Genomic DNA, 27,901 nt, shown 5'->3' with positions numbered 1-27,901 from the left:
ATTTTTGTGGCATGACATTAAATAGGATAATAGAAATGTTTACAGTGTTCTGTATTTCCTGTCAGGATGAAGACTCTAGAAACCAACTAGGACTACAAGGAAGCCTGGAAAGTGATTCATAGCCAAGCCCTGCTGGGTTTGGTCAAGAATGCCAAAGAATACCTGAACTTCACATGAAAATACAGCAATGAGCTCTGGTGCACAGCAGATAGCTCTGCAATTCAAGGGCCAGGAAAAGACATCTTCTAGTTCATGTGCTGTAAGGAGACAGGAGTGAAAAGGATAGCAATTTAGAGAAATCTTTATTTTGGTTGAGTTGAAGCCCCTTTTTATTGAATTATAGAAAAGGATCATTGCAGACTTGAAGTTCTGAGCTGCATGAAACACTTATGCCTCCAAAAGAAAGGAAGCAGTGACGTGTTATCCCGTTACCTGAGGATATGATCCTCATAGTCCATTGCAGTGGAAGTAATGTCAACTGAAACTGAAGCACTTTGAACCTCTTGATGTTTTATTGCCATTTTAAGTGCATCTGTAGATGAAAAGTAAAGTTAATACTTAACACAGGTATCTTTGCATTCTCTGGAATTACTCATGTACCTGGTCTCCTAAATTTAAACTCATCTTTACAGAGATGTTAATTACATGGGGTTTGAGAGGCTTATGCAGGGTATTCCAAAAGTTACCTCAATCATAACATTGGGAATAAAACTTCATCTTCCCTTGTTTTGTTTGGATATATCTATCTATGTGTTAGCACATCATTAGCTTTATCTAGCAGTTGTAAATTACATTTCTTGCTCCTGTTAACAGCTAGCAAAAAGCACTGAAAACCATAGTGAAACTGTGGAGTTTCAGCTTAAAGGAAATAGAATATTTTCCAGTAATAAAAGGTTATGAAAAAATCACAGATAAAACCGCTTTTCATTCTGAATCAAAAATTCTGCAAAGAGTAAACATTAATACTACATTTGTGGAAAGGGTAATAGTGGAAGGAATTCAGGATGGAAGGAGTGATGGAATGTTTACTAAAGCAGTGCTATACAATGCAGTGCTATTCTGAACAGTGAAAGGCTTACTGAAATCAATAGTACATTTTCAGATGCAATAAGCACATGCATCACTGTTACTGTGACAAGTCTTGATTACGGTGCCAATGTTTCACAGGCACCTACCTTTTCATTTTGGAGTCCTTCTGCTAGTACTTGTGACTAACTGTAGAGCCAGATGTAATTCTAGGCATAAGGTGATTTAATGGGAGTTTGAGTTAGCAAGAATTTGATTTAAGCCTGGAAAATGATATATTTCCACTGTGGCTGGAAACATTTTAAAAACTAAGTGTTGCAGAATGACTCTAAGAGCAGGGCCATAGAGCCCTGGAGGCCTGTGAGAGCAAGGCAGGGGGTGGCCCCCACAGGTAACCGGAAACCGGACATGGGAGGAGAATGTGGAGGAAGCTGTGTGGGGCTAACCAATACTGTTGTGCCTAGGAGGAGTGGCTGAATACCACTCCTATATATGTGAACTGCGTCACAAATAAAGTAGAAGTTTGCTTATCACCCATATTGGGTTGTCCTGTCTGCTTCTCCTTGCCGCTTACAACTAAGCTCTTCCACACAATGTAGTATGAAAATGAAGCAAAACAGTTATCAGGAATCTAAACTGTAATTAGTGTTTCCTTGATGGCTTATGAAGTTCAAAGTGATGCTACTTTTCTAATGCAGTACTATCCTTTAATATCAAAGTGTGAACTCCAGAATTGTGCAATTAGGTCAATCAGGTGTTTTCTTTCCAGGCCCCTATGGTTCAGAGCCACAACTTTGCCTCTTTGCCTGTACATAGAGTCAGCTGTGTAACTGTGGTAAGCCTGTTTGAAGAGAAGTTGAGACCCTCATGAATAAAATAGTTTTCTTGGTTTGTGGCAAAGCCTCTATTTCTGCTGTGCTGAGTACCTGCTTTGGCAGTAGTGCTCATCAACTGGAGGTACTGGTCTTGAATACAGCATTTCTAATTGTAGTTTTCTGCCTCAGTGTGGTAGAATCATTGTGGAGACAGTGTTCTCACAGGAGAATGGATAATTGGTACATAAACTCTGAATAATCCTGAAAGATACAGCAAGGCTGTGAGAGGCTCAAGGAAGCTTAAGCAAGCAAGATAAGAAGCAGCTGGAATTCACTGATGTAATGAGAACTGTGGACTGTTGGCAAGCTTTCGAGGTCAAGTTCCCACACCTGTGCTTAACCAATTATATGCTAGTTGCAAAGGGTCTTCAGGACATGTATCCAATCATAATATGCCAAATCACTGTAAGAAATAGTATTTAAGGGGTTAAGGCTTTGTAATAAACGGCTTTTGTCTGATCATATTGATCTCTGACTGAGTCCATATATTTTCTGCGGCAAATCATAGAATGGTTTAGGTTGGAAGGGACCTTCAAAGGTCATCTATTCCAACCTGAGACAAGGGGTGCACAAAATGACAAAATGGAATATAGAAACCTTTAGAATTAGATTTAAGTAATGTTAAGTTTGATGGTTTTGTAACAGTAGCAATGGAAAATTACTGAGGTGCATGATACATAGAAAAAAAATAGAGTACAGCTACAGAACATACTGAGAATTCTCACACAAGATAAATCGTTATATGTTGCAGAATGGCTCTAAGAGCAAGGCCATGGAGCCTTAGAGGCCTGTGCGAGCAAGACATTGTGGGTTATTCTGTTCACCTGTTTTATCACACAACTATAAGCAAGTCTAACAGCTACAATGATTAACCTAACAATGATACATAAGCACAGTACTTCAAATAGCAGTGTTTTAAGTCAACCTGTAATGCCCCATGAGGACAACCATTTAGTTATCCCTAGGTCGCTGCTCACTTGCAATTGCTGGGTAAGCTGAGCCAGGGTTTTCAGCTGTGCATGTATCGAATTAAAATGACCAGAAAGATTCATACAACACATTCCATCAAACTCTGATGGAGGGGGAGAAAAGGAAGGGGCGGGGGGAACCCTGTGCTCCCGCGAGTTGGGTAAAACGAGTTGTAATCTTCCCCTGGCTTCAACCGACCGGGGACGTCTGTTCCTAGTTTCTCCGTTGCTACCGCGGCAGTTTTCTTTTCCGCCTTGTATCTTTTTATACAGTTTATTACTTCTCCCCGTGATTTATCGAGTTTCTTTGCTGTTTTATCATCATTAAGCATTGAGTCAAATAGTTCATCACCAAACTTTCGCCACTCACTCTCCTCAAAAACTGTATTAGGATCTACAAAAAATCCCTTAGCCTTCCCTACAGCCACTAGACCTGCTAGCTGCTTTAGAGTCTCAGGCTCAATTCCCCGCTTTTATAAAAAGCACTGTAATAAGTCCAGGGCTACCTCTCGGTTCATTTTCATGGCCGGACTTTTCCGGATCGTCTTCTTCTGGGTCGTCCTGTAACCTCGGTCTCCAGATCGGCCTCCCGACGCAGCAGTGTCTGGTTCGCCCCAGCGGCGGACTCCTTTCGGTTAGTCCAAGCACCCGGGTCCGTCACGCCACCGCAGCAGCATTGCCCACGCTCCCCGGCCGCTGCCGCCGGTGCCACTCACTCGCCGTTCCAGGTCCCTGATACTCAGGGCCCTGTATTCCGGGTCCCCGTCAACCGGGGCCCTGTATTCCGGGTCCCCGTTAACCGGGGCCCTTTAGTCCATGGTCCCTGTTCGGGCGCCATTTGTAAGCGGCGAGGAGAAGCAAGACACGCCAACCCAATATGGGTGATAAGCAAACTTCTACTTTATTTGTGATGCAGTTCACTTATATAGGCGTGGTATTTAGCCACGCCTCCTAGGCACAACAGTATTGGTTAGACCCACACAGCTTCCTCCACATTCTCCTCCCACATCCGGTTTCCGGTTACCTGTGGGGCCTACCCCTTGCCTTGCTTGCACAGGCCTCTAAGGCTCCATGGCCTTGCTCATAGAGCCATTCTGCAACAGTTATATTTGACATAGTTTTAAGAAAAACAGTCTAGAAGAACAGGACACAGGGATAAGGAGTATCTGGGAACAGCAGGTGTCCAGGATGGGCTACAGTTAAACTAACTGATAAGTGGGAGGACAGGAGGATTATTATGTCTCTGGTGCTAACGAACCAATTAAACTGGTATGAGAATCTACTGCGCATGCTTCAAAGGCTGCCAGAAGTGATGAAGATTGTTGGAAGAAGTAAACGACCCTCAGAGACCACCACCACAATTCTGTACTCATGCGGGGAGCTTTCTGGAAAATGATGTAATCCATACGTAGCCACATGAATATGTATGTATGCCCAGTGCTATAAAAGTATGGGTTGTGTGGCAATTAGGGAGACACACACCAGGTGGAGCTATCCCCCGTGTCTCCCGGTGCCTAAAGAATACCTGCTTGTCATCTTAAAACTTTGTGGCGAGTTTGTTCCTGGAGTTTTCTCTGAATCAAACCCCCCTGCCATGAACAGGGACACCTTCCACTAGACCAGGTTGCTCCAAGCCCTGTCCAACTTGGCCTTGAACACTGCCAGAGATGGGGCATTTACAACCTCGCTGGGCAACCTCTTCCATAATGTCCTTACAATACCTACAGAATTTTTACTTGGAAAAGACATGTATATTTATATAACTACCTCTAACACAACTACTGCTTTCTTTTTTTTTAAGCTACTCATGCAACTGTTTTCATCTGAACTCCTTACCAATGATTTCTCTCTCTGCAATAATTCATGTACAAACTATACCTTCCAGTTGTCCAGCTCTCTTGTCTCTTACTTGTATCATTCCTTCTCCTAGGTGTCCTGCCTTAGATGCTATGCTTTTGTCACCTAGGTCCTGCTTTCCAAAGCCCATGGTATTTACTCCTCCACTGAGGCTTTTACTCCTTCAGACTTGTGGGCAGGCATAACTGCTCTTCTGATGAGATCTAGTAGCAATGAAGCTACTTGTTTTGGAACCTACAGATAGTTCCTTGTTTCTTCCTTGTATCATCATCCACATACTAAAGGTTGAGAAGCTGTACAGTGTCTAGTAAATAATATAAGCAGCTGTATAGCATCTAGTAAATGTGGTGTATAACATTCTGGCCAAAATTAAGGTAAAGAAATGACAGCACTGCCTGTTTGTGACAGGAATTTTTATTGTACTTGTTTGTTAATTGAGAAAGAGGAACATATTAGCTCAATTGATTATAATCACATTGTGCTCCTGCTTAGGATAAGCTAGCAAATCCAGTGTTCCCAATACTAATTCAATGTTTTTATCTCTTAAACTAACACCTCAAAACAGAATAAATGTATTCTTCTTTTCATGTTTTAGTAGCCCAACTACTTTGCTTTATTATTTAATCCACGTCATTGGGTGTATCCCCCAAAGGAGTGAGGCTCTGGGAATTCATAGCCATGAGAAAAAAAAAACAAAACACAAAACCAACAAAACTTCTTCATTATAATTTAACAGTCTAATAAAGCAAGACCTATCAATATATTAAGAAATTAATCCAGTTACAAATGCGTGTATATAGAAGGAAATTCTCTGGATGTCAGAACAGAAAATAATCAGCTATTTACAAGATACACAGCAAGATGGTACGGTAGCCAGGACCCACCATTCAGAAACCAAATGTGTTCTCTCCACTGTAGGCAACATACAAGAATCCATCCTCATCCTTTTCCTTCTCATAAAGTTGTCCCATAGTTAAGCTTGAAGGGAGAAAAAAAAAACAACAAGGAGAAATGGTTTGCTTGGATCGTGACAACTGCAAATGGTAGCAGTTAGAACCTGACATAGGCAAGGATTAATAAAAGCTAAAACTTGCGAATCAGTACATAAATTAAAATACAAAAATGAAGATATATGAAAGCGGTTGATTCCTGAGTTAGCAAAATGATACTGGGCTCTCTGCAGTGTCTAGGGTTTTGTTATTCTTCACAAATGCATGTGCCAGAATGCTTCCTTATTTTACTGGAAATTAGTCATAACCATAACCTGAACATATTTCAGGTTCTGAATCATAGAATAGTTAGGGTTGGAAAGGACCTTAAGATCATCTAGTTCCAACCCCCCTGCCATGGGCAGGAACACTTCCCACTAAACCATGTCACCCAAGGCTCTGTCCAACCTGGCCTCGAACACCACCAGGGATGGAGCATTCACAACTACCCTGGGCAAACCATTCCAGTGCCTCACCACTCTTACAGTGCTGTGACTAACACCAGGCTCAAGAGCCTGGTGGCACCTTCCTTGAATGCAACTGCATTAACCTCTTGCTTCTTGTGTGAGCAACTTGATTTCTCCCTCCACCTGGTGTAGTTGTGAACATTCAGCTGGTCTCGAGTCTATCAAACTTGTGCTTTTTGGACTGCTTCTTTGAGCTCTGGGTTATTCTGGGGAGCAAAAGCTTTGTTTTCTGTACTGTTTAAAAGTGATGACTTCAAGTAATGCTAGTACCAAAATGTGTGGGCAGTAAATGACAAGTTAGCCAGGAACTAGTGCTTTTTCAGGGGATGAGGTTTTGAACATTTGATCAAATGAAAATTTTTGTAACTGAACAGGCATGTGTCCTTTCACAGTGTAAGTAGTAGTAGTCTTTAGGGCAAAGACTGCATTTTGAAAACAAAAAGAAGCCCAAGCAATTACTTGGCCAGTACAACGGCTCCAACCATCTATCTGCAGATGAAACAGGCAGTCAACATCAGGCAGTTGCACAAGTGACACCTCCTCAGCTCACCTGAGATGATGGGGAAACGAACATGGCTTTTTACCTGAGAGAGGAGCTGGGAGGAGTTGCAGCAGTACTTGAAATGGAAGGGAATTGGTGAGTACCAGATAAACTTCTGGATAAGAAGCATATCAAGAGTTTAGTGGTCTATGTAATGAACTCAGCCTACAAGATGTGTCCTTTCTTTCCTGTTCCTAGCAGTTCTACAGCACTGTTAAGATGATGACATACAGGCATTCCTAATACTCTCAGAAGAAAACAAGCAGGAAGTGTTGGGCTAATGCTGCCACAAGAGGAGCCTGGTCCAGCACCATGCTCCTCACCCAGGCCCTATGGCCTCCAGCTATGTGGAGAGGTGAGAGCTGAAGCTGGAGCTGCCAGGCTACCAGGAGCACCTCTGCTGCGCACAGGGTGGGCAGGCAGTGCCCAACCCCCTGGGGTGTGGAGCAAAAGCAGCAGGAGCGGGCACAAGGCTGCCTGCTGTGGTAGGGGGTAACCTTGGCCTCTGTGGGGTTGCATTGGAAGCTGTGCAGGACGTTTGGCGGGCTGCGCTCATTGCCTGAGAGTGATTGTGGAGACCTGTCACTGAGGTGATGTGTGAAGGAGCATAGAGTGCCTTTGGGGCCGTAACAAGGCAGTTATATGGGTAAGAGCAGTCAGTTTAGTAGCTCATGGGGACTGAAAGAGTGGTTGAGAGGGAAGGAGGAATGGAAGTGAGCCAAGGGGTGCAGAAAGGCACCAAAAAATGGTGTCTCAGGTATGGTCTGAAAACTTCAGTGAGTTTTGGGGACAACCTGGGGCTGAGAGCCGTGCATCGAGTGTGGCCAGTGGGTCCAGGGAGGTGATCCTCCCCCTCTACTAGACCCTAGTGAGTCCACATCAGGAGTACTGTGTCAAGTTCTGGGTACCTCAGTACAAGATAGACAAGGAGCTAGTGGAAAGGGTCCAGTGGAGGGACACAAGGATGATCAGAGGCCTGGAGCATCTCTCTTATGAAGAGAAACTGCAGGAGCTGGGCCTGTTTAGTCTGAAGGAGTCTGAGAGGAGACCTCATTAACACATATAAATATCTCAAAGGCAGGTACCAGGAGGATGGCACCAGACTCTTTTCAGTGGTGCCCAGCAACAGGATGAGGAGCAGTGGCCATAAACTAAAACACAAGAAGTTTCACCTCAACATGAGGAAGAACTTCTTTACACTGAGGGTGGCAGAGCACTGGAACAGGCTGCACAGAGGGGTTGTGGAGTCTCCCTCTCTGGAGACATTCAAAACCCACCTGGACACGTTCCTGTGTAAACTGCTCTAGGTGGCCCTGCCTTGGATGATTTCCAGAGGTTCCTTCCAAACCTAATGATTCTGTGAAAGATGGTTCTCACAGGTACCTACTGTGTATCACAAAGTAAATAAAAATATTGCTAACAGTGTGGACAGGTTACCTGGAGGAACTCTTACACAGGTAAGGGTTAATAAGAATAATATTCTACCTAAGCCACATAACACCATGACATACTATTTCCTCAAATACTATTAAAGTGTCTTGTATCAAAAGCAGCTGTAGTAGCTGCTTTTGCTTTACATTACTCTGTATGTAGCAGACAACAATGAAACATATTCCTATATAAAAGCAATGTGAAAAATCTTTCTATAGTAATTTTGTGCTTATAGAAGAAAATAAGTAATTTTAAAAACAAGTAACAGCATCATTTCTTTGTGAGCTGACAGGTTAATGTTTTTTTTCAGTAAAATTTATGGTGTTTGCTTTTGAGTTTTCAACATGCAACTTTTTTGAGAAGGATTTTTTTTTATTGATGATGTAAATATTCTTACACTCAAACAAAGATATCATAATACCTCCAGAGTTCACCCTCTTGCCATGGAAGTAAATCATAATATATTTTTTCAGTCACCTTTCTTTTCAGCCTAGCTCAAGAAATAAGATGTTTATCAAACTCATGAGAAAAAACTATCACGGTTAGATTAAGATGTAACCAAACCCCTCCTAAAATCAGCAGATAAGCCTCAAACAGGGGAGTTCCTGTCCCTCTGGTGTGCACAGGCTTGCAGACATGGTTCTGAATACCAAGTGAATAGCCTCTCACCTGGATTGTGGGACAGTCTTGTCTATAAAGAGGAATATTGCTTTCTCAGACGGCAGTTGAATCCTCTTCCTGATGATCCACATGAACTGGGCCACGGTGATGTCAGATGGAACTAAGTACTTCCTCTTGTCAATGTCAACAATCTGAGATCCTGAGACCTTCTCCACTATGACCTGTAAAGCACAGGTGTGAAGGTCAGGCTTTTCTGGACTGCTATGAACAGACAGCTTTTGGAAACCACTTGCTGGTGCAGGCTTACAACAGTAAGCAGAGGGGAGGAACAAAAAGGTTTCTTGACCACAGCCAAATGAGAGGTAAGACTGGTTCAGCACTGTAAACCCTGATCTTAAACTGCACTGAAACTAATATTCATATACACAATGACACAAAACTTCCTCTGCCTGTTGAAGTCATGGGGTGAAAAGATGCAATATGTCTAAAAGAAAAACCTGTGATAGGAAAGCATGCACATCATTTAACTTTTTGTACACTGAAGATATGAAATTACTGTGATGTGGACCCCAAGTTGAGAACGAGCCAGCAGTGTACCCTGGCAGCAAAGAAGGCTGATGGCATCTCAGGCTGCAAGTATTGCCAGCAGGTCCAGGGCAGTGATCCTTCCCCTGAACTGGCACTGGTGAAGCCACACCTGAGTGCTCGGTCCAGTTCTGGGCTCCTCAGTATGTGGGCTTAAAAAACTAACAACAGTATGTGTGTTTTTAACATAGTAGAATAGACCAAACTGTTCTAACTTACTAACACTCAGAGAGTTTCTCCAACTGACTTTTACAGTAACAAGTACAGGAGAGACATGGACATACTGGAGAGAGTCAAACAAAAAGCCTCCAAGATGTTTAAGGGATTGGACCATCTCTTGTATGAGGGAAGGCTAAAAGCTGGGACTGTTTAGCCTGGAGAAGAGAATGCTCAGGGGGATCTTATCAGTGTTTATAAATACCTGAAGGGAGAGTGTAAAGAAAATGGAGCCAGGTTGTTTTCAGTGATGTCCAGTGACAGGACAGGAGGTGATGGGCACAAAGGAGGTTTCCTCTGAACATCAGTAAACTTTTTTTTTTACTGTGCAGGTGACAGAGCACTGGCAGAGGCTGCCTAGGGAAGGTGTGAAGTCTCACAGCTTGGAGATACTCCAAAGTCATCTGTCCTGGGCACCTGGCTGCAGGTAGCCCTGCTTGAGTGGGGAGGGGTTGGACCGGATGACCTCTGGAGGTCCCTTCCCACCTCAACCCTTCTGTGATTCTGTGATTTATTCATACCAGGACACTAATGTCCTATTGTGTTTAAATATGGCTAATTATTTTAAAGTTCTCCATGTGCAATAGCCCAAAATAGTGTATTCTGTGACAAAAGCTTGGGGGCAGGAGCAGGAGAGGAATTGGCATCTACTGAGATGTTTGAAGCATGAGCAGCTCGAGAGCTTCAGGTTTAAGAGTGGCTTGTCTGCACTACTTCCCTTTAACTGGTGATTGAAAGAAGGAGTCCAGGACTCCTGTCTTTTCACTTACTCTAGTTAATAGTAAGAAACTGAAGAATCCATTTAACCATATTCCCTCCTTGCCCCATTCAGCTGTAATGGAGTCATGAAAAGTTTAACTAGGCTGCAGCGCTAGTACCTGAGCAATTGCAGGTGATTTGAGGAAGTGTACAGATGCATTGTACAGATGCTGCTTACTTTGTTTTGTCACTGTCACAATGTAAAAAGAAAGTAGAATAGAACAGAATTAGTTCAGTTGGAAGGGCCCTACAACAATCATCTAGTCTAAATGCCTGACCAGTTCAGGACTGACCAAAAATTAAAGCATGTTATTCAGGGCATTGTCCAAATGCCTTGAACACTGACAGGCCTGGGGCATCAACCACCTCTAGGAAGTCTGTTCCAGTGTTTGACCACCCTCATGGTAAAGTAATGCTTTCTAATGTCAAGTCTGAATCTCCCCTGATGCAGCTTTGAACCATTCCCATGTGTCCTGTCCCTGGATCCCAGGGAGCAGAGATCAACACCCCCCTCTCCACATTACTCAGGAAGCTGCAGAGCAATGAGGTCACACCCCTCAGCCTCCTCTCCAAACTAGACAAACCCAGAGTCCTTAACCACTCCTCATAGGACATGCAAGTGTGACCATCATTGCTTGCAATCTTGTTACACACAATTCTAGTTTGCAACAAGCATGGCCTATCCTCATTTAAATCGTCATAGGGCTAAATAAAATCCCACAAAACAAAGAAATACAGGTTTAATATACACAGCACTTCCACCCTTCCAACTTAACTGTCTTCTTTAAACAATGCCCCAAGCTGTTCCCAACAGATGACAGAACCTGCATGTAGCATACAACAAAAGAAAAAAATCCCCAAACAGGAAGAAATATTAGAAATAAATTTCAGTAACACTGAAGCTACAAAATCAGAATTTAGGTAAATGGGAGGGAGAAGCACCAGCCTAGTTTATTATCTGATCTGCCATTTCACCTTCTGTGCATAAACCAGAGATGCCAAAATGCCTCTCAGGCTTCCATCTAGAGCATTAGAGTATTCATTAGTTGTTTTCCTCCCTGAAGTCTTTTGTATTAACCTGTGCAACATACTGTGCCATTACACAGCAAGTACCCTTACATCAGAAACTGTCATGCTAAATAGAGGCATAGGCATCCTTCAGGGAACTCGGTGCAGAGCTGAAGAAGCCACGTTGTATCTAAATAGTCAAGCTGATATTGTGGTGTGAGTTGTGGTATAATGCAAGGTTCTAGTTGGCCATAGACCACATGTTCATTTTTTACAGTGCTTTGCAGTACTGCTTTTTAACTGATATCTATGCTCTCTGCATTTCTATAATTAATCCAGCAATGATTACTGACTTCCCACAGCTAGCCACCAAGCACTTAAACAATGCCTCAAGGAGGAGAAATAAAGCATGGCTGCAGGATGCTCCGGAATGCCAGTTGGCCTGCCAAGGATGCCAGTTGAGCCCTCCACTAAATCACTAAAAAGGTGCTGTGATGCGATTATGTCTGCGTGCCTCTGTTATACCAGACTTACAGTGCCAGCTAATCCAGCAATGTATGCAGCTGATGTTAATTACAGCTTCAGCTAAAGTTACAGGACAACAGTGAAGCCATACTAATAAGGGGTAGGTTTTAGCTCTATATGAATGAGAGCCAGATGAGGTATGTAGGCTGTAAGGAAACAAATGAAGTAATTAAGGAAAAAAAAAACCACAAAACAACAATAAAAAAAAACCAACAAACCACAAGCTTTGCTTATGTTGCTCGGCCAGCTCCTCAGGAACAGGGCTATTCTCTGCTTATACCACAGTGTTTGGTAGTAGAAAGCAGGTAGGGACCCAAGCAGAAATGCCTGGGTAAGATGATGCTTGCAGCATCAACAGGCTTTTCTTGAAACACTGAAAAAAAGGCTGCCTGTGTTAATCACTATTTTAGGATGCCTGTAGACTCAGGTCTGCAATAACATAATGATTTTACCACTGGAAATCAGAACTTAAGAATTCTTTAGTGATTTGAGGTTTCTGTTCTTTGGTATCTTGCTATAGTTTTAGATTTGAAAAATGGGCACAGCAGTTCTCCAAAAAGCATGTACAGTCAATCTGCTGAGCTACATAAAGGACTGTTCAGTGCATATCACATCACAGTCTGAGAATTGATTACGGCAAATCCTTTTACTTCACACTTGGATTGACTTGTCAAATAAGAATAGTTCTTTCTTACTTGTTGAAGAACTAACAAAACTTGAATTCCGTGTGTATGAGCCTGTCCTCTCAAGTCCAGCAGAAAGACCAGTTGCATTGGTGAGGGAGGGAGTCATTGCATGTGTCTGTAGAAGGCAGGGGATTACGGAGAATGGTAACTTGCATTAGTGTCCTGGGTTCAGCAGTAGCAGTCATTTTTCTCCTCCTTGGTAGCTAGTGTAGTGCAGTGTTTTAACTTTCAGCTCGGGAACAGAACTGATAACAAGGATGTTTTGGTTTGGCCAAGGACTTTGTGAGCCTCATGCTCTGCCAGGGAGGAGGGGAAGCCGGGAGGAAGCAGAGACAGGACACCTGACCCAAACTGACCAAAGAGGTATTCCATACCACAGCACGTCATGCCCAGGAGGTAACTGGGAGTGAGCCGGAAGGGCTGGGAGACTGCAGGGTTGGAGGAGGTATCGGTCGGAGCTTGGTCGGGCTTGGGGGCGAGTTATCGGTCAGCGGGTGGTGAGGTGTTGTATTCTGTTCCCTTGTTATTTCCTTTATCATTATTATCATTGGTGGTAGCAGTAGTGATTTGTGTTATACCTTAGTTACTAAACTGTTCTTATCTCAACCCGTGGGAGTTGCATTCTTTTCGATTCTCCTCTCCGTCCCTCTGAGAGCAGGGGGAGGGCAAGAAAGGGGGGGAAGTGAGCGAACGAGTTACCTGACTGGGTTTAAACCACGACAGTTCTTTTTGGCGCCCAACGTGGGGCACGAAGGGTTGAGATAACGACAGATTTGACTGGATTAATAGTCATTCGTCACAATGCTGATTTATTGGGTATCAGAGTTGTTCTTCTTGATCTCACAGCTTCAGAATGTTGTAACTTACGTAGAGCCGGTATTTGCTGTGTTAGTGTTTAGCAAGTGTGGGGCCTGGGCTAAGGTTCTTGTCTCACTGTGCTTTATGGCAATGGCTTGTAATACGGGTGGGCTCCAGCAGCAGGGCGGGACGGACGTGGCCGTGGACTTGTACCTGGCCGTCCGGCTGCTCTTCACCGTCCTGGCCCTCGCCCTACTCTCCATCTTCGTGAGGCTGCGGGGAGCTGAGGGGGAGCGGCCCCGGGAGCCGGCGGCTGCTGAAGCGGCCCGGGAGAGCGGCCCCGGGGACCAAGCGGCGGCGGGAGCGGGGCCGGAGGCCGCCAGGGGACGGCTGCCGGTGGAGGAGGCCGGGGCGGTCGAGGAGCAGAAGGAAGCGGCTGCCGAGCAGCGGGAGAAGGCGGCGGAGGAGCCGAGCCCCGCGGAAGAGCCGAGCCCCGCGGAGGAGCCCAGCCCTGCGACGGCCGAGAGCATCCCCCGGAAGCCGCCTGCCGAGCCCCAGGAGGATGCAGGAGACCACGCAGCATTTCCCAGCAAGGCAGAGGAGGAAGAGCTGGACTCAGGAAAAGAGAAGCTGGTGGTGGGAGAGCCGGCAAGCACAGCAGCTACACCAGCCCCAGTGACAAGTACAGCAGCATCGTTTGAGAGTTCTGGAGGTTTTGAATGGCCTTTGGGTATCCTTGGGACCTGCCTGCTGATTGCGATGGGGATCAGCATGTTGGCACACATACAGACTGTGTTTTACCCACAACCATTTTGTCTGATCTCAAAAGTTAAGCAGAGTCAGGTTTGGGTCTTGTCTGGGATTAGACGACAATATAGGGGGACCAAGAGGTTTTCCCCAAGGCTGGACAGTCATGAGTGGCAGGGTGTGTGGGACAGTATGGGCAAGTATCTAGTCCACTGGGCCCCTCCAGTGCTTTGGAAGCGTCGGAGATGGAAGGCAGCTGTATGGAGTCCCCAGCAACAAGCTGCAGAAACTGCTTAAGGGGACAGTGAATTATTTTGAGACTGGTGGGCCCATGGCACTTCAGGCCATCAGAGCAGAGATGCAACATAGAGATGGACTCATGATCGAGGGGTGGACTTAGCAATGGACACTATTGCCCAGGTTATTCACGAGTGTGAACACTGCACACAGTCTCTCCTGCTCTGGAAGACTGTTACAAGAGATGGAGCCTGACATGGACCAGATGGACGCAGCAGCTTTATAGGGACTGGTCCATGCACTAAGATAAGAGTGCACCGAGATAAGAGTGATGGTATATTGAAAATGTGGGATCTGAGCATGACGTGAATGGTATGGAATAAGGGGTGGATAATGTCCTGGGTTCAGCAGTAGCAGTCATGTTTCTCCTCCTTGGTAGCTAGTGTAGTGCAGTGTTTTAACTTTCAGCTCGGGAACAGAACTGATAACAAGGATGTTTTGGTTTGGCCAAGGACTTTGTGAGCCTCATGCTCTGCCAGGGAGGAGGGGAAGCCGGGAGGAAGCAGAGACAGGACACCTGACCCAAACTGACCAAAGAGGTATTCCATACCACAGCACGTCATGCCCAGGAGGTAACTGGGAGTGAGCCGGAAGGGCTGGGAGACTGCAGGGTTGGAGGAGGTATCGGTCGGAGCTTGGTCGGGCTTGGGGGGCGAGTTATCGGTCAGCGGGTGGTGAGGTGTTGTATTCTGTTCCCTTGTTATTTCCTTTATCATTATTATCATTGGTGGTAGCAGTAGTGATTTGTGTTATACCTTAGTTACTAAACTGTTCTTATCTCAACCCGTGGGAGTTGCATTCTTTTCGATTCTCCTCTCCGTCCCTCTGAGAGCAGGGGGAGGGCAAGAAAGGGGGGGAAGTGAGCGAACGAGTTACCTGACTGGGTTTAAACCACGACAATTAGTCATTGGAGGATGAAAAATGGCTAGATGCCACTGCAGATGGGCTACAGGGTGAACTGATAAGAGAAATTGTAATTTAGGAAATAGCATTGCAAGGGCAGAGTCCTGTAGTGTACCTAAAGTGATAAGCAGTACATTCCCAGGCTCCTGAAATTTACCTTTGTCCTTCCCTGAAATATTGCAGAAACTGTACCTTAACATACCTAGTTACCCTCTGTTAATCAAGAAGGTTTGTAGGGAATCCGCTGAGCAGAAAGGAAAGTTCCCATTTCCCACTCAGCTGCAATATTAAAATGGGTTACATAAGGTTAGTTCTGTCTTTGCAACTGATTAGTTTTCAGATGAGCAGTTATATGATCTAAAAAAACCCTCTTTCCTAAAATTTGAGCCTGGCTGTTGGGAGAGGTTGTTCCTGGATTTTCCTAGGCAATTGCAAAATACTTGGGACCGGTAGACTGCTGCTTTCTGCTACTTGTCAGGTTTAAAAGTAGTTTTAGAGGTGCTGAACAGTAATATTAACCTCACTTTTGGATGGAGTTGAAGACATATTTAAGCCTAGAGCGAGTGTCGTGGTTTAAAACCAGTCAGGCAGCTCGTTCACTCACTCCCCCCATTCTTTCCCTCCCCCTACTTCCGGAGGGACGGAGAGGAGAATCGAAAAGAATGCAACTCCCACGGGTTGAGATAAGAACAGTTTAGTAACTAAGGTATAACACAAATCACTACTGCTACCACCAATTATAATAATGATAAAGGAAATAAGAAGGGAAGAGAATACAACATCTCAGCACCAGCCGACTGAAAACTTGACCCACAGCCCGACCAAGCACCGACTGATACCTCCTCCAACCCTGCAGTCCCCCAGCCCTTCCGGGTAACTCTCCATTACATCCTAGGCATGACATGCTGTGGTATGGAATACTTCCTTGGTCAGTTTGGGTCAGGTGTCCTGTCTCTGCTTCCTCCCGGCTTCCCCTCCTCCCTGGCAGAGCATGAGGCTCACAAAGCCCTTGGCCAAACCAAAACATCACTGTTATCAGCTCTGTTCCCAGGCCGAAAGTCAAAACACAGCACTGCACCAGCTACTAAGATGGAGAAAAATGACTGCTACTGCTGAACCCAGGACAGTATCCACCCCTTCTTCCATACCATTCACGTCACGCTCAGATCACACATTTTCAATACACCATTGCTCTTACATATATATACATCCACATACACAGACAGATAGAAAAAGATCATTCCTTAGTCCATGGACCAATGCCTATAAACCTGCTGAGTCCATTCGGTCCATGATGTTGGGCTCCATCTCTTGTAACAGTCTTTCAGAGCAGGGGAGGCTGCGTGCAGTGTTCACACTCGTGAATAACCTGGGCAATAGTGTCCATTGCTAAGTCCACCCCTCGATCATGGGTCCATCTCTATGTTGCATCTCTGCTCTGATGGCCTGAAGTGCTATGGGCCCACTGGGCCAAAAATAATTCACCCTTATGTTGCCAATCTAAGTCCATCTGAGCCACTTCAATCTTAGCCGCTTTATCCACTTGTTGGTTGTTCTGGTGTTCCTCAATGACCTGACTCTTGGGTACATGGGCATCTACATGGCGTACCTTCACCACCAGGTTCTGCACCCGGGCAGCAATATCTTTCCACAGTGCAGCAGCCCATATGGGTTTCCCTCTGTGTTGCCAGTTGCTCTGCTTCCATTGCTGCAACCACCCCCACAGGGCATTTGCCACCATCCATGAGTCAGTATAGAGATAAAGTAATGGCCACTTTTCTCGTTCAGCAATGTCCAGGGCCAGATGGATGGCTCTCACCTCTGCAAACTGACTCTCCGTCAGCAGTTTCTGCAACTTGTCGTCCAGGACTCCATACAGCTGCCTTCCATCTCCGATGCTTTCCTACAATATGTCAGGACCCATCAGTAAACAAGGCATATTGCTTTTCACTTTCTGACAGTTTATTATAGGGTGGGGCCTCTTCAGCATGCATCACCTCTTCCTCTGGTGACATTCCAAAATCTTTGCCCTCTGGCAAGTCCATGATGAATTCTAGAATGCCTGGACGACTGGGATTTCCTATTTGAGCTCGTTGTGTAATTAGTCCAGCCCAATTACTCCATGTAGCATTGTTTGCATGACGTGTAGAGGAGACCCTTTGAACATCCATCCCAGCGCGGGCAACCAAGATGCCAGGAGGAGCTGTGCTTCAGTGCCAATCACTTCCGAAGCAGCTCGAACCCCTTCATAGGCTGCCAGTATCTCTTTCTCAGTTGGGGTATAGCTGGCCTCAGATCCTTTGTATCCCCGACTCCAAAAGCCGAGGGGTCGACCTCGAGTCTCCCCTGGAGCTTTCTGCCAGAGGCTCCAGGTAGGACCGTTCTCCCCAGCTGCAGTGTACAGTACATTTTTTACATCTGGCCCGGTCCGGACTGGTCCAAGGGCTACTGCATGAACTATCTCGCGTTTAATTTGCTCAAAGGCTTGTTGTTGCTCAGGGCCCCATTTAAAATCATTCTTCTTCCAGGTCACATGATAGAGAGGGCTTACAATGAGAGTGTTATTTGGGATGTGCTTTCTCCAGAACCCCACAGCACCCAAGAAAGCTTGCGTTTCTTTCTTATTAGTTGGTGGAGACATTGCTGTTATCTTGTTGATCACATCTGTGGGGATCTGTCTACATCCATCTTGCCATTTTATTCCCAAAAACCGAGTCTCCTGTGCAGGTCCCTTGACCTTACTCCATTTTATGGCAAAACCAGCTTTCAGCAGGATTTGGATTATTTTCCTCCCTTTCTCAAAGACTTCTTCCGCTGTATCGCCCCACACAATAATGTCATCAATGTATTGCAGGTGTTCTGGAGCTTGCCCCTGTTCCAGTGCAGTCTGGATCAGTCCATGGCAAATGGTAGGGCTGTGTTTCCACCCCTGGGGTAGTCGGTTCCAAGTGAACTGGACACTCCTCCAAGTAAAAGCAAACTGTGGCTTGCACTCTGCTGCCGAAGGAGTTGAGAAAAATGCACTGGCGATATCAATCGTGGCATACCACTTGTCTGCCTTCGACTCTAGTTCATACTGAAGTTCTAGCATGTCCGGTACAGCAGCACTCAATGGTGGTGTGACTTCATTCAAGCCACGATAGTCTACTGTTAGTTTCCACTCTCCATTAGACTTTCACACTGGCCATATGGGGCTATTAAAGGGTGAGCGGGTCCTGCTGATCACTCCTTGGCTCTCCAGTCTACGGATCAGCTTATGGATGGGAATCAGGGAGTCTTGGCTGGTGCTATATTGCCACCGGTGCACTGTTTTGGTCACGATTGGCATTTGTTTTTCTTCAACCTTCAGCAACCCCACAACAGAAGGATCCTCTGAGAGACCAGGCAAGGTGGACAGCTGCTCAATTTCCTGTCTCCCAAGCAGCAATACCAAAAGCCGATCAGTAACCTTTTGGGTATTTGGATAAATCAGATAGATCGTCCCTCAACTGTTTGAGATCCTGGGACAGTTTTTTCCACAGCTGAGATGATGGAAGGGGTGAGATTGCCTTCGAACTCTCGAAGTTTATGAATCATTTCATAGAATCATAGAATAGTTAGGGTTGGAAAGGACCTTAAGATCATCTAGTTCCAACCCCCCTGCCATGGGCAGGGACACCTCACACTAAACCATCTCACCCAAGGCCTCGTCCAACCTGGTCTTGAACACAGCCAGGGATGGAACATTCACAACCTCCCTGGGCAACCTATTCCAGTGCCTCACCACCCTAACAGAAAAGAATTTCCTCCTTATATTCAATCTAAACTTCGCCTGTTTAAGTTTTAACCCATTACCCCTTGTCTTATCACTACAGTCCCTAATGAACAGTTCCTCCCCAGCATCCATATAGGCCCCCTTCAGATACTGGAAGGCTGCTATGAGGTCTCCACGCAGCTACTGTTAGTGGTACTATGTCATTCCAGGTTACTGTTGCCAATGAATGGGCATATGATGACAGTGCATTCCGTGTAAGTTTTCGCCACATGGGTCGTGTACATTCGACTTCATCTGGATCTATGTGTACATCCCCGTTACCTGGCTTGATGTGATAGATCATCTCTACAACGGCTGATTCCCTCAGAGACTGGATGCCTTTGTCTAAAGTAGTCCACTTGGCCAAAAGACTCATAACATCGTCCTTGTATGGAAACCTTTCTTTCAAAGCTGCCAAGAGCCAGCTCCAAAGGCTCACGGACTTTTTCTCTCTTGCAATTGCTTTGTCATTTCCCCCTTCTCTAACAAGTGATCCCAGCTGCTTGGCTTCTGTACCTTCTAGTTTGTGACCATTGGCCCCATTGTCCCAGCTTTGGAGCAACCAGGTGATGATGTTCTCCCCTGGTTGACAGGTAAAATCTTTTCACACATTCCGTAGCTCGGTTGAGGTCTGAGGTCGAGAAGCCACCTCTTCTTCTTCTTGTCATGTGATGAATGACTCCTGATCAGATGGTGATCACCTGATCAGGTGCTGGGCCCAGGTGGTGAGTATATTGTCTCTTCATCTTGCTTCATCTTGTCTCTTTTTTGCTTTTCCTCTTGCGTAGAGGGGCAACCGTTATTGGTACAAATTGGTCCTCTGGTTTAGCTGCAGTAATTATCACTGTGGTTTGAGTAGCGACTGTACTTTACGCTGGGGGTGGTGTAGCTGCTGTATTTGTCGTTGACATAGTCGCGCTGTCTGTTGCAGCCAAAGTTTGAGTAGCAACTGTACTTGTCGCTGGGGCTGGTGTAGCTGCTGTGCTTGGAGCTGGAGTACCTGCACTGCCTGTTGCGGTCGAAGTTTGGGTAGCTACTGTACTTGTCGCTGGGGCTGGTGTAGCTGTACTGTCTGTTGCTTTGCCCCCAGATCCAGGGACATCTTTTTCCTTTTGAAGGTGCTGGATAGTGTTGAACAAGGCCCTGTAAGCATAGGCCAAGCCCAACACATTGACATGATTTGTCCGTCTCTGGTATGGCCAGAATGACCACACACCTCATTTAAGTGTTTTACTATTTTTTCTGGATTTTGCAGTTGTTTGGTGGTGAAATTCCAAAGTACTGGAGGGGCCCACTGACCTAGATACTTGCCCATATTATCCCACACACCCTGCCACTCATGGCTGTCCAGCCTCGGGGAAAATCTCTTGGTCCTCCTATATCATTGTCTAAGCCCAGACAAGGCCTAAACACAACTCTGCTTTACTCTTGGGACCAGATGAAATAGTCTTGGGCAAAACACACTGTATGCTGCCAACATGGGGATCCCCATCACAATCAGCACACAGGTCTCAACAGTATTAAAAAGCCATTCAAAACTCTCAGGTTGACCACCTGAGAAGGAGAAAAAAGATGTGTAATTGCTAAGCACTTTTATTATATACCTCCCAAAGTATAAAGGTGGTGACCACACTGGAACGTAAGCTAGATCAGTTTCATGATCAATGATTCTATTGTATTTACAAGTCATGACCATAAAGTACAATGAGACAAGAACCTTAGCCCAAGCCCCCCTCCCCCCTTGATAAACACTAACACAGCAAATACCGGCTGTACGTAAGGTACAAAATACTGAAACTGTGAGATCAGGAACAAAAACTTTGAGAGCCAATAAATCAGCATTGTGATGAGTGACTTTTAATCCGAAACAATGAATGCTTATCACAAATACAATTAGACACAATCCGATCAGGTCTGTCGTTATCTCAACCCTCCATGCCCCACATTGGGCACCAAAAAGAACTGTCGTGGTTTAAACCCAGGCTGTAAGTCAGGCACGCAGCCCTCTCGCTCACTCCCCCACTTTCTTCTCCCCACTCCCGGAGGGATGGGGAGGAGAATTGAAAGAATGGAACTCCCACAGGTTGAGATTAGAACAGTCCAGTAACTAAGGTATAACACAAAACCACTACTGCTACCATCAATAATAATAATGATAAGGAAAATAACAAGGGAAGAGAATACAATACCACTCGTTGATACCCAGCCTGACCGAGCAGTGATCTAGCCCTTCTGGGTAACTCTCAGTTTACATCCTGGGCATGACGTGCTGTTGTACGGAATACCTCTTTGGCTATTTTGGGTCAGGTGTCCTGTCTCTGCTTCCTCCCGGCTTCCCCTCCTCCTGGGCAGAGCATGAGACTCACAAAGTCCTTGGTCAGACTAAATATTTGAGCAATAACTAAAAACATTGGTGTTATCAGCGCTGTTCCCAGGCTGAAAGTCAAAAACACAGTGCTGCACCAGTTACTAAGAAGGAGAAAATATGACTGCTACTGCTGAACCCAGGACACACAGAGAAACAGAGTTGTGGGGAGGGGTAAGTAGGGGAAACTAAGCGCCCACAGTTGACGGTTAGTGAGGACAACCACAGTTGGTGAGGGTAGCAGCAGAGCATATGAGGGCACCGAGATTCCCAAGGCAGGTGTAAAATGAGCATATTTGTATTACCGGATAGGTCCCTGACTTTCCCAAACTAGTACGGGGACCAATGGTCCCTATTTGCCAGAACAAAGAAACTGTAATCGTTGTTCTGAGTGGGATGCCTTTAACAGCTTTACTGTTGGAGACACCATTGTTTTAATCACAGTAACAAGGCAGAGCCACCTTCTTATCTTTAAGGAAGTCAAAACCAGAGCATGGAAACAAGTGTTTTTGTCCAAGTGTAGAAGTAAACAGTCTGCTTGAGCGGAAGGCTGCAGTTCATGAGACAACATGCTAACATCCCAGTACCTTTGAAAAAGCAAGGTTTTGATTTTCGCAGGGTGCTTCCACTGCTCACCTTAGGCAGGCTGGAGCACTTACTGATCTCAGTATCTTCAGAGTAAATTGAATTACTGTCTTCATAGAAAAACAAGCAATGAGCCCAAAACCCAGTGTAGCTTTTCACTAGGAGTTAAATCAGCTTTGCCATAAGCCCAGAAGCATTAGAGAAAAGGACGAGCTAGAGCTGTGATGCTGTTTCCTTTTACTTGTTACTGTTACAAACCATTAACTGGTTATGAAACCAGACCAGGAGAAAATGCTTGAGGCACAAGCATGGAAATTAAGTGTGAGTTACTTCTGGGAAGCTACTGTTGGTAGGGAGGAAAGAAAGGCGTTGGAGTAAAATTGGGAGCCATAGTTGAGGGGCTATGAGCAGCAGTTCTTTCTCTCAAAGCACAACCACCCCAAGCATCTAATAATGTCATTATAAGAGGGTTGCAGCAGCAGTTTACAGGTAGAAGCAAGATAAATTTTTGAGGAAAGACCATCTAAATTCATCTAGTACTGGTTTAGTTATATTGGAGATTACATTTCATCTGACTTGAACAAAGGTGGTGTAGAAGGGTTGCTGTAGAAACTGTGAGGTATTTTTGTTTTCTGGTCAGTGTATAAATTTAAATGCTTTCCCAGGCCTGAAGGGTTAGCAGAAAGTGAGGATCACATGGGACCCAAATGCTTTTCATAATTATACAATAGTGACTGTGCTATCTAAAGGGATGCATTTTATCTCTGCATTTCAAAAGGAAACCTCTTGATGTTTTATCACCATTTTAAGGGCATCTGTAGATGAAAAGTAAAGTTACTACTTAACACAGGTATCCTTGCTTTCTCTGGAATTATTCATGCACCTGGTCTCCTAAATCTAAACTCATCATTACAGAGATGTTTATCACATGGGGTTTTTGAGAGGCTTATGAAGCGTATTCCAAAAGTCACCTCAATCATAACATTGGGAATAAAACTTCATCTTCCCTTGTTTTGCTTGGATATATCTATGTGTTAGCATATCATTAGCTTTATCTAGCAGTTGTAATTTACATTTCTTGCTCCTGTTAACAGCTAGCAAAAAACATTTGCTTGCAACTCTGAAAAAACTGCTTCCTGTGTTAACCACTATTTCAGGATGTCTGTAGACTCAGGTCTGCAATAACATACTGATATTAGCACTAAAAACCAAATTTTTTTTTTTAATTTTCACATGTGTTATTCCGTATATACTTGCACTCTAAGGCACAGTGTCTGTTCCACTGTGTTACTGTTGCCAAGGTAGGACTCACTGATGCTATTCTCTGCTTTGTATTATGCTGGACTGACATTACAGTATCTTACTTCATGTTAGGAAATTAGAAATTTACTACAGGAAGGAAAGATGGCCACAAACAAATAAAACAGAAAGCAACAGTGTCGTGGTTTAAAACCAGTCAGAGGGCTCGTTCACTCACTCCCCCCATTCTTTCCCTCCCCCTACTCCCAGAGGGACGGAGAGGAGAATTGAAAAGAATGCAACTCCCACAGGTTGAGATAAGAACAGTTTAGTAACTAAGGTATAACACAAATGACTACTGCTACCACCAATAATAATAATGATAAAGGAAATAACAAGGGAAGAGAATACAAGACCTCACCACCAGCCGACCAATAACTCACCCCCCTAGCCCGACCAAGCACCGACCGATACCTCCTCCAACCCTGCAGTCTTAGCCCTTCCGGGTAACTCTAAGTTACATCCTGGGCATGAGGTGCTGTGGTATGGAATACCTCTTTGGTCAGTTTGGGTCAGGTGTCCTGTCTCTGCTTCCTCTCGGCTTCCCTCCTCCCTGGCAGAGCATGAGGCTCACAAAGTCCTTGGCCAAACCAAAACATCGCTATCAGCTCTGTTCCCAGGCCAAAAGTCAAAACACAGCACTGCACCAACTACCAAGAAGGAGAAAAATGACTGCTACTGCTGAACCCAGGACAAACAGATACAGGAAGAAAGAGAATTAAGTATTATTTTTGAATAGGACTTAACACTTATTCCTCTACACAGGCTAGTTCTTAAAGGAAAAATCTATCATGTGAGGAAATAAGGCTTACAAGTGGTTCCAGTGTCTCCATTCCTTAGCTCTGCATTCCCCATTGCTACATCATCCAGGTAATGCCCAAGTAAATTTACAAAATATGCTATCTTATGATGTGGAGAGGGTTTTCCTTACAATTTCTTCAGATCTGCCTACAGAAATAAAAGGAGGGCATAGGACCTGCCCCCACAATTTAGTTTGAGGGAACTGTAAAGCAGAACAAGAACAACCTGAAAGGCATACTGAACCCTTAACAACTGATACTTTTGTATTTTTAAGATTACAATAACACACTAGGCATTTTAGCTGCATAATGCAGAAACTGTCATAAATCGAAGTTGAGGCTGTTGGTGAACTGCTTCCAGTAAAACTTATACCTTTAACCCTCAAACCACTTGATTACCCAGGCAAATTTAAGATTGCAGTGCTTAGCAAGCATGAATTTCTTTCACCTCCCATTTTATTCCTAAAAGGTCTCTCCTAGGACAGAGTCAGGCTGCTCACATATTAACTTAATAGGTTTGAACCACTGAAACATCTCTAAATCCATGTAGACAGATAGAGCAGCTGAGAAGTCACTTTGACCTCTCTCACTCTGGATGCAAGCTATAACCTAGAAAGCAGGAAACACACAGCAAGTCTGAAAAACACTTCTGACTATTAAATGCAAAAATATATTAAATAAATATTTTGTGAAAGGTACATGGCTCAATCTGAATCGTTGTTGTTTAAGTGCAGTCAGTAACCCACGCAGCCCGCTCGCTCACTCCCCTACTTTATCCCACTCCCCCCACCCTGCTCCTGGAGGGATGAGGAGGAGAATCGAAAGAATGTAACTCCCACAGGTTGAGATAAGAACAGTCCAGTAACTAAGGTATAACACAAAACCACTACTGCTACCACCATTAATAATAATGATAAGGAAAATAACAAGGGAAGAGAATACAACACCACTCGTCAATACCCAGCCCGAGCGAGCAGTGATCTAGCCCTTCTGGGTAACTCCCAGTTTACATACTGGGCATGACGTGCTGTGGTATGGAATACCTCTTTGGCTAGTTTGGGTCAGGTGTCCTGTCTCTGCTTCCTCTCAGCTTCCACTCCTCCCAGGCATTTGAGCAGTAAATAAAACATCGGTATTATCAGCGCTGTTCCCAGGCCGAAAGTCAAAAACACAGCACTGCACCAGCTACTAAGAAGGAGAAAAAATGACTGCTACTGCTGAACCCAGGACAATCATCAAGCATAAAACATGTATGGGCTCAGACAAAGCATCACACTGCAATTTGAGATTTAATCCCTGTATCCATCCACACACTGCAGTCCATTCCTGATACAGCATCATGTAATTCTGACTCACACTGAATTTAAATTTCTCTTCTTCCCCTAGGATTATGAGGGATATTCTTGAAATGGACAAATGGGTATCTGTGGCGATGGATGATCAATAGCGCACTGCAGTCTGTACATGAGTGGGTAGTTAGCGAAGAAGGGAATGGCAAGGATCATCTCAGCCTGCCAGACTGCAGCTGGAGAAGATGCTGTGACTAGGTGCAGCTCAGCAGCAGAGAAAGTCGATGGGATTAGAAGTTCCTCTCTGGGCTGCACTACCTAATGGATGCTATTTACCAAAAGGCCAGACAGAAGTGGCACCAACTGGCATGTGATCAGACTAGATGTGGGAAATTTTACTCACAAGCAGGTAAGTCAAGAACACGGACATGATGCTAGCTGTAACAAAGATGTGAAGTGTGGTCATCTGACTGAATGATTATAAAAGGAATTGTGGTGTGAAAAGGAAAGGTTATTCACTATTTAGCAGGTATGGAGTTATTAATACAAAAAGGAAAGTTCACCACTTGCACTGGCTCTTTAAGCAGCAGGATTTGCATGGGGAAATTCACCACACTAAGACTGGTTATAGACATGGATACATGAGGGAAAATCACCTTCCTCATAGAGCCAGGATGGAAGACTGTCAAGGTTTAAAGAACTTACTGTTCTTGGGATCAGGCACAGAATGAATCCTCAGGACACTGAAGGTATTTGCTGGGATATAATTGCCATTAGAAGAAATCAGGATACTGATAAAGCATAAATATGCCTGGAAAGTGTTTCGATCAGGCACTCTTGCTTACTTGTCAATATGCACTGGGGCAGAAGAGGGAATGTTGGATTAGTTAGACTGTTTGGGGCCTCTTTAAAACACCTAAGAACACACAAGGAAAGATGAATTCCCCTAGTACAGTGATAAACACACAAATGTATTGGCTTTCACAAATCATAGGTGTGGCTATGTGGATATAACTATGAGTTCACAATAACAGAAACAAAGCTCGCTAAAGACACAAGATTAGACAACAACTTAAAAAGGGCAGGACTCTTGAGCAAAACAGAGTCACACAGCAAAAGAATTTGCAAAGGTAAAAGAAGAGGGGGGGGCTTGGTATAAGAAAAGCTAGTGCCTGGAAAACAGAGTTAAAGTACTTTTTAGCTTAACTTAGGTTGTAGAAAGAGAACAATGTTTATGTTGTAAGTCTGTGGAATTTAGTGGCCCCACTAAACATGAGTTAATTGTTTCACACTAGTCTTCTAAAGTATCTTTAGCTTTAAAGAACAATGTTTGAGTTGTAAGTCTGTGGTGAGATAACAGGATTTAGTCGCCCCACTAAACATGAATGGGTTATTTCACACCATCCTTCTACTTATCAGTTAGTTTAGAGACAGAGCCTCCCAAACATCTGCTAGCTTGGGATACTCCTTGTCTGCCCATCCTGCAAGAAATTTTGCAGGAAGGTCACACTGTTTAAAATCTTTGCCAGCTATCAGAAGAATTACAGATATGGCTGGTTTCAGCTAGTTTTGTGATTCCTGGGGCATCCACCTGTGCCAGAGGTGAAAAGTACACTGTGAGGAAGACTGCTTACTTCATCTCAAAGACCCCTACTCACATGAGGAAGACTGCTTACTTCATCCTCAAAACCCCTGCCCACAATCACCACAGAGCAGTGCGCAGACACCAAGAGGAGGAGACTTATGATAACAAGTTCCTGGAGCTAGTTATAATATTCCCTGCTTATAAGCAGGAATTATGAATATGTATATGGCTAATGCAATAGTGAAAGTATATAAACCTGTAACAAATGCTAATCAGCACACCTCTGGCTACTGTCACGTGCCCAGTGCTGTTGCTTTTGCTTTATTGACTCTGTCCCTCAATAAAACCCTGTTATCTTGTTTAGAGGAGTGAGTTTGTATTTCACAGTAGGATCTGATCAAATGAGAGGGATGGATGGAAACAGTATATCCACCTTTGCTTCCCAGCAGTCAGATGAAGCTGGCTTGGTTACTCACCGGGACACGATCAGGGTATTTGGCTCGAATTTTTGCCGACTCGACACATCTGTGCTCTGTGGACAAAACTCGCAATTAGTCACTGCACGGTAACGAAACTGACGGTGTCCCAGGCCCGCAGGGACGGCAGCCTGGGGGATTCGCAGTAGCCTTGCCTCCGCCGAGAGGGATCTCTGGCTGTTCAGGGAGGCCTCCTCGGGCATCGCGTCGGGCGACTGTCCGCCCAGAGACAAGCCGTCCGGCCCAGGGAACCAACCGGAACACACAGCGACACGGGAGGCTGCGGGCAGTGCCCGGCCCGAGCCCATCCTTACCCAGCGCGTGGTCCTCCTTGAACGTCCACTTCATGGTGCGGCGGCGGGGACTCGTGCCGGGCCTGGTGGTGTCACGGTGCCTGTCACAACAACACC

At 44.9% G+C, this 27,901-nt stretch overlaps 1 protein-coding gene across 2 annotated transcripts; it reads right to left on the bottom strand.

Annotated features, from left to right (window-relative positions):
- Positions 1 to 27,864, bottom strand: LOC130604388 (gamma-aminobutyric acid receptor-associated protein-like 2). Of its 2 annotated transcripts, XM_057418899.1 has the most exons (5): positions 27,806 to 27,864; positions 27,492 to 27,547; positions 8,824 to 8,996; positions 5,611 to 5,704; positions 1 to 532 (listed from the first exon to the last, which is right to left on the bottom strand). In XM_057418899.1, exons 1-4 carry the CDS (start codon positions 27,837 to 27,839, stop codon positions 5,614 to 5,616), a joined length of 354 nt encoding a protein of 117 aa, XP_057274882.1. In that variant the 5' UTR covers positions 27,840 to 27,864; the 3' UTR covers positions 1 to 532; positions 5,611 to 5,613. The 2 variants fall into 2 exon arrangements, with proteins under 2 accessions (XP_057274882.1, XP_057274875.1); XM_057418892.1 differs by lacking the exon at positions 1 to 532 and having other exon boundaries at positions 5,125 to 5,704.
- Positions 27,865 to 27,901: the final 37 nt, after the last annotated feature.

Source organism: Pezoporus wallicus, unplaced genomic scaffold (genome assembly GCF_028554395.1).
Source record: "Pezoporus wallicus isolate ANWC-B61680 ecotype Strahan unplaced genomic scaffold, APGP_CSIRO_Pwel_v1 contig_3591, whole genome shotgun sequence".
Taxonomy (NCBI): domain Eukaryota; kingdom Metazoa; phylum Chordata; class Aves; order Psittaciformes; family Psittacidae; genus Pezoporus; species Pezoporus wallicus.
This window is presented reverse-complemented; position numbering and strand designations above follow the sequence as displayed.